Source organism: Monopterus albus, unplaced genomic scaffold (genome assembly GCF_001952655.1).
Source record: "Monopterus albus unplaced genomic scaffold, M_albus_1.0 scaffold27.1, whole genome shotgun sequence".
Taxonomy (NCBI): Eukaryota; Metazoa; Chordata; class Actinopteri; order Synbranchiformes; family Synbranchidae; genus Monopterus; species Monopterus albus.
The window spans coordinates 1522866-1535198 of record NW_018127907.1 but is presented as its reverse complement, the minus strand read 5'-3'; the positions used below and the strand labels follow the sequence as shown (position 1 = coordinate 1535198).

The 12333-nt window shown below is 40.0% G+C and overlaps 1 protein-coding gene across 3 annotated transcripts in view; it reads left to right on the top strand.

Moving 5' to 3' along the window:
* The window catches only part of pigg (phosphatidylinositol glycan anchor biosynthesis class G (EMM blood group)), a 76297-nt gene extending 69228 nt beyond the window's left edge, over nucleotides 1-7069 (top strand). For all 3 annotated transcript variants that reach the window (XM_020595469.1, XM_020595468.1, XM_020595467.1), the window contains one exon: nucleotides 6095-7069. In XM_020595469.1, coding sequence (XP_020451125.1) covers nucleotides 6095-6302 — 208 coding nt within the window. In that variant the 3' untranslated portion in view covers nucleotides 6303-7069. The remainder of the gene's footprint in view (nucleotides 1-6094) is intronic.
* The last annotated feature ends 5264 nt before the right edge of the window (nucleotides 7070-12333 follow it).

Genomic DNA, 12333 nt, shown 5'->3' with positions numbered 1-12333 from the left:
GAATTTTGCAATGAGGACTCGGGTAAGGCTCATGTCTGTGCATCATTACTGCACAGTGGAGCCAAGGACTACCCCCTCTGTGTCAGCTGCACCTTACTATAGCTGTAGTCATATGGCAGTTTGGCTTTGACATACAATTTTATCAGTTTTCTTGTTCTTCCAGTTCTTAAAGACATCAGACAGCAGAAGATGAAAGTTGTGCTTTGATTTATCATCTGACAATTTCTTATGAACTGTTTTACAAATCCAAATGAGCTAGTAAGGTTTTGTGTTTTAAAAGTACAAGGGAACCCAAACATTTGCCCACATCACAATTACTGTTTAATTTGTTTTCTATTTTTTAAGTTTATTAAATAAAAAGTAACAGTACATTAATATTTAAAGGAAGGCTCATTTCAATGTCTTCTTGCTGCGGGACTTGTATTTGCTTCTTTTCACTTGAAAAATCAATAAATATGTAAATGCTTAGCGATGTCCAAGCTTTTATACTATGTAGTTGAAGTCAGACGTTTGCATACACTTAGGCTGAAGTCATTAAGGCATTTTTTTTAACCACTCCATAGATGTTATGTTAGCAAACTCTCATTTTAGCAAGTCGGCCAGGACATGTACTTGCATGCATGACACAAGTAATTTTTCCAACAGTTGTTTACAGATAATTATTTCACTTATAATTCACTATATCACAATTCCAGTGGGTCAGAAGTTTACATTCACTCAGTCGACTGCGGCTTTAAACAGCTTGGAAAATTCTAGAAAATGATGTCATGGCTTTAGAAGCTTCTGATTGGCTGACTGGCATCATGTGAGTCAATAGGAGGTTCACATGTGGATGTATTTTAAGGCCTACCTTCAAACTCAGTGCCTCTTTGTTTGACATCATGGGAAAATCTAAATAAATCAGCCAAGACCTCAAACAAAAATTGTGGACCTTCACAAGTCTGGTTCATCCTTGGGAGCAATTTCCAAACACCTGAAGATGTCACGTTTATCTGTACAAACAACATTATGCAAGTATAAACACCATGGGACAATGTAGTCATTGTACTGCTCAGGAAGGAGACGTGTTCTGTCTGCTAGAGATGAATGAATTTTGGTCTGAACAGTACAAATCAGTTCCAGAACAACAGCAAAGGACCTTGTGAAGACACTGGAGGCAAACAGGTACCAAAGTATCTATATCCACAGTAAAACAAGTCCTATATTGACATAACCTGAAAGGAAGAAGCCACTGCTCCAAGGCTGCCATAAAAAGGCCGACTATGGTTTGCACCTGCACATGGTGACAAAGATCTGACTTGGAGAAATGTCCTCTGGTCTGATGAAACAAAACCTGAACTGTTTGGCCACAATGACCATCGTTATGTCTGGAGGAAAAAGGAGGAGGCTCACAAGCTGAAGAACACTATCCCAACCGTGAAGCATGCGGGGTGGCAGCATCATGCTGTGGGGGTGATTTGCTGCAGGAGGGACTGGGCCACTTCACAAACTAGATGGAGTCATGAGGAAGGAAGATGATGTGGATATATTGAAGCAACATCTCAGGACATCAGGAAGTTAAAGCTTGGTGACCAAGGGGTCTTCCAAATGGACAATGACCCCAAGTAGACTTCCAGAGTTGTGGCAAAATGGCTTAAAGACAACGAAGTCAAGGTATTGGAGCCGCCATCCATAAGCCCTGACCTCAGTCCAATAGAAAGTATGTGGGCAGAACTGAAAAGTGTGTGTGAGCAAGGAGGCCTCCAAACCTGACTCAGTTCCACCAGTTCTTTCAGGAGCAATGGGCTGAAATTCAGGCAACTGATTGTAAGAAGTTTGTGGAAGGCATCAAGAAACATTTGAGCCAAGTTAAACAATTTAAAGACAATGCCACCAAATACTAACAGAGTGTATGTGAACTTCTGACCCTTTGGGAATGTGATGAAAGGAATAAAAGTTGAAATAAATATTTTTCTCTACTATTATTCTGACATTTCACATTCTTAACCAACCTAAGACGGGGGATGTTTATAGGATTAATGTCAGGAGTTGTGAAAAACTGAGTTTGTCTATCTGACTAAGGTGTCTGTAAACTATATACATATACTGTATATAATATTAGGAAATAAAGCCACAAATGTAGGCTTACTTGCCTTGAAGAAAATGAGTGGTTCAAAATGTTCGCTCTATTTCTTAATATCATGTAAGCTTTCAGTGTGTGGTCATTTTTCTTATTTTTGATTCACTGGCAGTTACTAACAACTAATCTCTATGTAAGAACTAGTGTGTGTGGTCCAACCCATTTTAATGTAGTGATGTCAAGTCTCCACTTAGTGTAAACTCTTGCATTATAACTAGGCTGAAAAGAGCTGGTGCAACTGTCTCCTGGTGTTGCTTGTCATAATGGGTTCAGTTCATAATTGGTGGGTAAAATGTAATTATAGCTGACAGTAATGTTATCTAATGGCAGGGATCTACATTACGCCTGTTGAGCCAATTATGAATACAATTTGGGCGTGACTATTGATTGAACCAAGTTGGACTGGGTATGCAGTCATTAAACAGCTTTACCTTTTTCAAAGACTACTCACCTTCAGTTCAGACCATAGAGTTTACATTGCCCACACATCTCCATCAAAGATCTCACACAAAAACTGTGTATGAACTAACTTGCATATAAACAATGAAAGCTACTGGTTGCCATTCAAAAACATGACTGTGTTCTCACTAGATTTGTGAGGTCCTCTGTCACCAGAACTCCAGTGATTACTGACCAGTTGTTTAGTGTTAGTGTACTTACTCCATCGTAAGGTGCACGCTCTTTCTGCCTGTGCAGCAGAAACCATCTTCATGTGTCGTTTATCCATCCGGTTTCAGCTCATCTTCAAGTGTTTGTCCCAAGTTTAAATCTGCAAAACCAAGACTGAGTTTCTAAAAAAAAAAAAAAAAGCTATTCCTTTTGGGAGAATCTCGCTATGGGTACACAGATGTAGCTTTGACTCTTTTCTGCTTTCCAGATGAAGTACAGCACAGCAACAGCTCATCTTTTCTCTAATGCCCACTCCATTTGGAAAAAGCATAAGATGTATTATTGATCACTGTTGGATATGTTCTTCACTAACATTTGTGCATGTGTGCATCTACATGGAAGTGTGTGTGTGTGTGTGTGTGTGTGTGTTATTACTCATGTTGTGGGCATGCAAATCTGTTTACACAGTCACATGGTAGGGACTTGAAGTCGTTATGGCGACAAAAAGCAAGTCCCCAAAACATAAATCATCAAATTTCAGAGAGATGACCTGATTTGGGGTAAAGGTGAGGGTGAGGTGTTAGGCAAGTAGTGGTTAGGTATAAGGTTTAGGGAAAGTCTCCAGGAATTGAGTGTAAGTCAGTGTAATGTCTCCTTAAGTGATAGAAACACAACATACATGTACAGTATGTGTGTTTGTGTGTCTGTATATACTTGTCTTTAATGCACTGAGTGGACAGATTTTTGTTTGATACCATTGTTGTGAGGACATTTTAGCCAGTCCTCACAACTTCAAAGTTTTGATGGTTAAGGTTAGAAATAAATTTAAGGTTAGTGTAAGGGATGAGAGTAAACATTTATTTGTGTCAGTTAAGGTCAGGGTTAGGGCCATGGGGAATGTATTACAGTGGATATAAAAAGTCTACACATCCCTGTTAAAATGCCAGGTTTCTGTGATGTAAAAAAACAAGACCAAGATAAATAATTCCAGAACTTTAGCCACCTTTAATGTGACCTATAACTTGTACAACTCAATTGAAAACAAACTGAAATCTGTTTTTCAGTGGGAAGTAAAAATAAAAAACTAAAATAATGTGGTTGCATTAGTGTGCACACCCTCTTACTGTGGGGCTGTGACTGTTGTCAGAATTAAGCAGTCACATTCAAACTCATGTTAAATAGGAGTCAGTACACCTGCCATCAATTAAAGTGCCTCTGATTAACCCCATATAAAGTTCAGCTGTTCCAGTAGGCTATTCCTGACATTTTCCTAGTCGCATCCTACAGCAAAAGCCATGGTCCGCAGAGAACTTCCAAAGCATCAGAGGGATCTCATTGTTAAAAGGTATCAGTCAGGAGAAGGGTACAAAAGAATTTCCAAGGCATTAGATATACCATGGAACACAGTGAAGTCAGTCATCATCAAGTGGAGAAAATATGGTGCAACAGTGACATTACCAAGAGCTGGACGTCCCTCCAAAATTGATGAAAAGACAAGGAGAAAACTGGTCAGGGAGGCTGCCAAGAGGCCTACAGCAACATTAAAGGAGCTGCAGGAATTCCTGGCAAGTACTGGTTGTGTAGTACATGTGACAACAATCTCCCGTATTCTTCATTTGTCTGGGCTATGGGGTAGAGTGGCAAGACGGAAGCCTTTTCTTACAAAGAAAAATATCCATGCCCGGTTACATTTTGCAAACACACATTTGAAGTCTCCCAAAGGCATGTGGGAAAAGGTGCTATGGTCTGATGAAACCAAGGTTGAACTTTTTGGCCATAATTCCAAAAGGTATGTTTGGCGCAAAAACAACACTGCACATCACCAAAAGAACACCATACCCACAGTGAAGCATGGTGGTGGCAGCATCATGCTTTGGGGTTGTTTTTCTTCAGCTGGAACTGGGGCCTTAGGGACTTGAATCCGATTGAACATCTGTGGGGTGATCTGAAGAGGGCTGTGCATAGGAGATGCCCTCGCAATCTGACAGATTTGGAGTGTTTTTGCAAAGAAGAGTGGGCAAATATTGCAGAGTCAAGATGTGCATTACTGATAAACTCATACCCAAAAAGACTGAGTGCTGTAATAAGATAAAAAGGTGCTTCAACAAAATATTAGTTTAAGGGTGCACACTAATGCAACCACATTATTTTAGTTTTTTATTTTTACTTCCCACTGAAAAAAAGATTTCAGTTTGTTTTTCAATTGAGTTGTACAAGTTATAGGTCACATTAAAGGTGGCTAAAGTTCTGGAATTATTTATCTTGGTCTCGTTTTTTTACATCACAGAAACTTGGCATTTTAACTGGGGTGTGTAGGCTTTTTATATCCACTGTATGTCAATGAGTGTCCCTACAGCTTTAGTAGGACACAATTGTGTGTCATCCTCCAAACTGGACTACTTCCATGTCTCCTACTTCAATAGCATGCCTCCTCTTGTCTTGGGAAAAGGTTTGAAGTTCCTCCCCCTCAGCTGGGACTTTGCCTGTTTGAATGAATAAGATCCTTGTACTGATTTACACATGTGGTTCGGTGCGTCAGAGAAGAAATCTTAGCGTACACATACAGTACAGTACATAATCTGTGTATTCATGTGTACAGTGGAACCTTGGATTGTGAGTAACATGGTCTGCGAGTGTTTTTCAAGATGAGCAAAAATTTTGATTCGATAAACAAGCGAGGTCTCGCAATACGAGTAGTACGTACGCTTTGTCTGCTGAGCGTCACGTCACAACTGAGCTGATGGTTCTTGCGCTTCACTCGTATAGTCAACACCTGTACTGCAACAATGGCCCCTCACGCCAGCCACGATTCTTTTCAAAGGTAAAGTGCAGGTTAATTTGTTTTATTTTTACTGTAATCATTTTTATATGAATAAGTGGTTGTGGAATGAATCATCTGAGTTTCCATTATTTCTTATGGGGAAATTCGCTTTGATATACGAGTGCTTTAGATTACGAGCACGTTGCCGGAACGAATTATACTCAGCAATCCAAGGTTGTATTTGGTTTCACATCATCATCTCCTAATCTCTTCACTGCATCCCTCCTCCCATTATACAGCTTTTAAAGCTTTTAACTTGTTAATCAGAATTTGCCAGCAATCCATATTTTTGAGAGCATAATTGGGTCAGACTCTTCTCCTGGATACATGCAGAGAGTACAAGCTCCAAAATGTGAAATTGTGGCCTTCACTGTGAATCATCAGAAGTAGTTGTCATCATCATGACACAACATTTATAAAACAAATTATTTTGGGATTAATGTTCACATGAAAACCTTTCTGAGCTGCTGAACAGGAAGTTTGCCCTTTAGTCACAACTTACCAGTGCTTTCCTCGTCTCTAATGAATCCCTTTCCTCTCTGCAGGAGCCCGGTTGCAGTCGGCCATGGTTGCTACTGTTTGGCCCTGCTGAGGTCTGTGCCAGCTGCAGCCTACATTGTATTGGTAACTGTTCTGCGCTACCATCTCTTCATATGGAGCGTCTTTTCACCCAAATTACTGTACGAGTCGATGCACCTGCTGCTGACTGCAGGAGTCTGTCTCTTCTTCAGCACAATGGAGCAAAGCCAGTAAGTGTTAGGGAGGAGCCATAGACTGACCGTCTTCCCTTATGGAATACACAGAGGGTTGAACGCAGTCTGTTATTACTGTATGTAAGACACACTCACATATGCATATTCTCTCTCTCATGTTCACAATATGTGAATAGATGCTTCAAAGAGAGACAGTGGACTCTGTACACCTGGTTTGCAAAAAACACTTTGCACTTAATGTATTTTTCTGAGTGCTTTATTTAATATGTCATTTTTCAAAGGAGAGAATGTCTGAAGATGAATAAAAGTGAAAAGCTCTACGGATCTCACTGGAAAGACAACATTTTTACATATATATATAGTGGAAAATACCTCAGGGACCGGTGTTCGTTGAGCTGCTGAGCTGTGTAGGCAGCAGGGGGGAGTGTCACATCGGTGTGTACGATATGGTCATTGAGTGGCTTCATTCACATTTCCTGATGTGTTTTGGTTAGCCATGCTACTAACATTACCTACTTTCTATTACCAGCAATTTCTACCACCAGTGTGTAGGCACTGATAAATTAAAAAGCAGATTAACATCCTATAGCCCTTGCGCTCATTGCACCACCCAAAAGTTTTCCACAAGGCCAGGCAGCAGACGTGTTACCACTGTTTTTGTAGCTAAATCTAGTAAGCTATGGCAGAGAAGGTACCCACAGCAGCTTTCGGTCGCAAACAGAAGATAGTATTCGAGAAAATTACAACTAAAAAGAAGTTGGATGCTGCAAGAAGTAAAACCAGAATTAACATTGGTGTGGCTTTTCAATGACGGCGACAACTGAGAGAACAAAATGGGCTGAAAAGTGACGCCACGGTGGCAGTACTTCTGCTGGACAGGTAATTATCGGTTTGGTTTTGTTTGGGAGTCATTTGTTGTTTTCCTGAAATCTGTAAGTAGCGGTCAGGCAGCGCACGTTGCAGTGCGCTTTGTTTTGGAGGAGTGGCTTTGGAGAGAAGTCAGAATGAAAGGATGGGATTTCTTCAGTTGACTACCTTAAAAATCAAGCTTGCTCTTACTGGTTTTTCCCAAGAACACCAACCCTACCTTTTTAACTGTGGCCTAAATTCTAGAGTGACTCTCAATTAATGTTCATGCTGACATGGTGAACCTATTCCCATGAGCATCCGTGTTCTGACCATCCCCATACGTGATTGATTAAAGGAGCTCATTTGCTGGATGATGTCACCATCCACTGTGGAAAAAGCTGAACCAGATCCAAATTTTTTTGCACAGGGCTGCATCATTTTTCTGGGGCTCCCCTGCGTTGAAATTAATGGAGACGCCTTTGAAATTCAGTCCAAAGTCAAACTAAGCAATGTTGGGAGCTCACCAAACAAAAGTATTAATAATAAAGTGTTAACAGTAAAATTAAAGATGACTGGTACTGTGTGTAGAGCTGCTGTGCTACCACAACGCCTGTGCTTTTCCTGCTGTGACAGGTCAAAATGTCTGCTGTGTAAAGTGTTTTCTCGACAGTCATAACAGTCTGTGTGGCGCTGGCCTAACAGGTAGGATAGAACTAAGAGAAGAATGAGGGGACAGCATGTACCTGCCCACACACTCTTGAGCAGAGGTCTCATCAGACAACTGGAGTGAAGTCGCTTGCGTGGGCATTAATCAGGGAGTTTCAAGGACATTGCATTTGTTTCTCATCAGAACATTTTCAGTACATTGGTCTGACAAATATTTACCCGTGTTTAGTGACAGTACTTACTGTGTTTGTATGTGAACACAGAGACATCCCCGGTGTTTGTACTGACATGAAGGTAAAGGCTTAGTAAGAGTCTTAAGATGTTTGCTTTAGATTTCAGAGCAGATGAGCAGTAAACACTCTGGGACTTCTTGATCCTAGTCTCCATTTGGAGGTGTCTGCAGGACAGTAAACCAAATTTATCAAAAACCTTTCAATTTACTGACCTACATTTATTCATATTGCAGTTTTAAATAAATCAGTTATCTGATTCCCATGTAGTCCACCATTTACTTCAGACACTCAATCTTCATACAGAATTTATTGAACAGGAAAGGAAATATTACCAGGTATGAAAAGGTTTGTATTATAATTTTTAGTGTTGTACAACTCTAAAAGAGATTTTGTTAATGTAGCAGCAATTTAAAGTCTTGGCAAAGCATATTTTTCTTGAGGACATATTTAAGCTCATTTTAACACTAGCATCAGATTTTTATCAAGTTCTCATATTTCTGAAATGTAGCTCTTGAGAGATATCTTGTCTCCAGATTGTGTTTCCAAGCTTTTAAAATATTCCAGATTTTCCAGACAGCCATTCTGTATGACATCATGTGTGTCGAGGAGAGCCGAGAGTTGGACAGCAGTGATAGCTTCTCTAACGTCAGTTCGTGTTTATTCATGTCATTTACATCATAAATGTCTGATAAGTATCACAAAGAGAGCAAAGACTTTTCATTGTCATCGATGTCAGTGAGCAGTTGTGACTACTTCAAAGCTTCTTCCCATTTATAACTTGGTAGTTCTTAAATTGTTACCCTTTGTGATTTGTCTGGGGAAAAAAGCAGATGGAAAGATTTACCGTGCTACAATGTGCAACTTTTGGCCTCCAGGCATAAAGGTGAATCGTACGTTGCCACCCCAACACTTGTCACTCACCTTGATGAGCTGTCTTCCTTGAAACGGCGTCTCGCCCGTGGCCCGTATTACTGACATCCCCAAAGCTGCGACAGGCAGCAGAGAAGCAGATGGCAACAAACCAAGACGGGCCACACTTTGTTTTGCTGCTGTCGTGGTTGTTGCTGTGTCTCGCCTTGTCAGGGAAAAGCTCAGCACTGACTACACCCACAGACAACAGAATTTAAATGTCCCGACCATCACTGAAAAGTTTCCATTTGAATAGAGCAGGTCGCTGACAGACACAGGCTGCATGTGGATCACAGCATGTTAGCTGCTTTGACATTCCTCTCTTCTGCAGAATAAGGAATCTCACACAGATGTCACTCTAATGGAAACAGTTTGTGAACCATGATAATGATTTACATCACGTCTCATCACGTTGCTCATCTAACATCAATATTGTCTTTGCAGACTGAGAGAATACTTAGAAACTTTAGGACATACAGTGCCTTGCAAAAGTATTCATACCCCTTGAACTTTTCCACATTTTGTCACATTACAACCACAAACTTAAATGTATTTTATTGGGATTTTATGCGATAAACTAACACAAAGTATCGGATAATTGTGAAGTGGAAGGAAAATGATACGTGGTGTTCAAGATTTTTTACAAATAAAAATTTGAAAAGTGTGGTGTGCATATGTATCCAGCCCCCTTTACTCTGATATCCCTAAATAAAATCCAGTGCAACCAACTGTCTTCAGAAGTTACCTAATTAGTAAATAGAGTCCACCTGTGTGTACATCAATCTCAGTATAAATACAGCTGTTCTGTGAAGGCCTCAGAGGTTTGTTAGAGAACATTAGTGAACAAACAGCATCATGAACACTAAGGAACACACCAGACAGATCAGGGATAAGGTTGTGGAGAACTTTAAAGCAGGGTTAGGTTATAAAATCATATCCCAAGCTTTGAACATCTTACAGAGCACTGTTCAATCCTTCATCTGAAAATGGAAAGCGTATGGCACAACTGCAAACCTAACAAGACATGGCCGTCCACCTAAAGTGTCAGGCCGGACAAGGAGAGCATTAATCAGAGAAGCAACCAAGAGGCCCATCGTAACTCTGGAGGAACTGCAGAGATCCACAGCTCAGGTGGGACAATCTGTCCACAGGACAACTATTAGTTGTGTACTCCACAAATCTGGCTTTTATGGAAGAGTGGCAAGAAGAAAGCCATTGTTGAAAGAAAGCAATAAGAAGTCCCGTTTGCAGTTTGTCACAAGCCACATAGGGGACACAGCAAACATGTGGAAGAAGGTGCTCTGGTCAGATGAGACCAAAATTGAACTTTTTGGTCTACATGCAAAACGCTATGTGTGGTGGAAACAGAAAACCTGTTAGAAGCTGCAAAAGACTTGAGACCAGGGCAGAGGTTCACCTTCCAGCAGGACAACAACCCTAAACATACAGTTAGAGCTACAATGGAATGGTTTAGATCAAAGCATATTCATGTGTTAGAATGGCCCAGTCAAAGTCCAGACCTAAATCCTATTGAGAATCTGTGGCAAGACTTGAAATTTGCTGTTCACAGACGCTCTCCATCCAATCTGACTGAACTGGAGCTATTTTGCAAAGATGAATGGGCAAAAATTGCAGTTTCTAGATGTGCAAAGCTGGTAGAGACATACCCCAAAAGAATTGCAGTGAGAGGTGGTTCGACAAAGTGCTGACTCGGGGCTGGATACATGTGCACACCACACTTTTCAGATTTTTATTTCTAAAAAAATCTTGAACACCACGTATCATTTTCCTTCCACTTCACAATTATCTGATACTTTCATTGGTCTATCACATAAAATCCCAATAAAATACATGTAAAATGGGCCCACATGACATAATATAAAACTCGGGATACTGTGCGTATTGCAGCTCCACAATTTATTTATTTAGTTCATTTGAATACACCTCTGCTTTGGATATGCTCCCTGAAGGCTGTTGACCACATGTGGAGCAAGAGAAAGTGTAGAAGAAAGTCTGAGTTTACAATGACCAAACTTTAATTGAAGAAGAAACCAACAAACATATTTTGGAACTTCAGTCATGTTTCACTGTCTAACACTAGAAAATGATCTGCAAGTCCTTAGTAAATATCCCCCTTGAGTATCGACATGTAATCAAGGTTTTATTTACTTAAAGGTTATTGTGTAAAAGTGGGAGGCAAGGTCAGAATATGGTGAATCACAGTCACTGAAATGAACCCCACTGAAACTGCTCAGCTCACAAAGGAAAAATAAATCTTCATAACACCCGCCGTTACATTAGTTTCTTAAGTTGGTTTATGTTTTTTCATGTAGAACGTGTCTGCACTGGTGCAAGAAGCAGCCTCAGAGCAGCTTCTCACAAATCTGATGGGATAACAAAGTCCTTCCTCTGTATCCAAATACCCAGCAGCCCATGAAATGGATCAGAATAATTGTAGGGTCCACACGGTTGAAAGAGTTTCAGCATGTGCTGTTTATACATCACATGAAAAGTGGGCTACCTCTTGTGTATTTCTTTTTCAGCTTTATCATAGTAGAAATCACACTCACATTGTTGAATGATCCTTCAGGTACATTGATTTACGTCTGCATTAGTCTTAACAACGTAACTTTCCCCCCAGCTGTTAGACAATTGTCAAACCAAACCTGTATCTATTTACAGCACCTGTCTGATATTTTTTAAGACAGTTTTGGGAAGGTTTCTTAAATTCTTGTTTGTTTTTCTTTTTCCTCATTTTGAAAAATGTATGTCAGTGAAGAAGAACAGCACCACTTTGTGCTTCTTGTAACATCCCATTAGTTGTGTTTGTTTAGTTTATGGTAACTATGCAATTGATCCTGTTTGTGTATGCACACATACTGCCCTGTCTGTCTCTGTTCCCTTAAATTAAATGCTGAGTTTGATGAAATGCCTTCTGAAGTTAAATCGACTAATTTCCATTTTTACCTGCTTTTATGCATTGTCTTTGTTTGGGATTTTGGCTTCTTTGCTGTGCAACAAATGTGAAATAAAATAAAAGTGAGACATGACAAACCATTTTTTTTAATCATCATTCTCAAATAATTATTTTATGCCTTCAGGAGCTGGATTTCCATGCCATCATAAAAGAAGGAGCCACACATTTTATGCTTCACTCACTTCTGAGTGGGAATCTCTCTTAAAGCCTCCAAAGTAATGAAGCACTGAAGCTGTTTTGTTGCCCTGAAATGAGAAATGTTGCAAACAAAAACCTGAATTTAGTTGGTTGTTATTAGAAAATGTCAGTTATGTAGGTATTTGCCAGCATCCAAAAGTCACCCAGGACGTTTCATTTCATTTTTGTCATAATATTCAGTACATTTTTATTTTTGACTTATGTCCCAGTGTAACATATTTTGCCTACAGTTACTATGA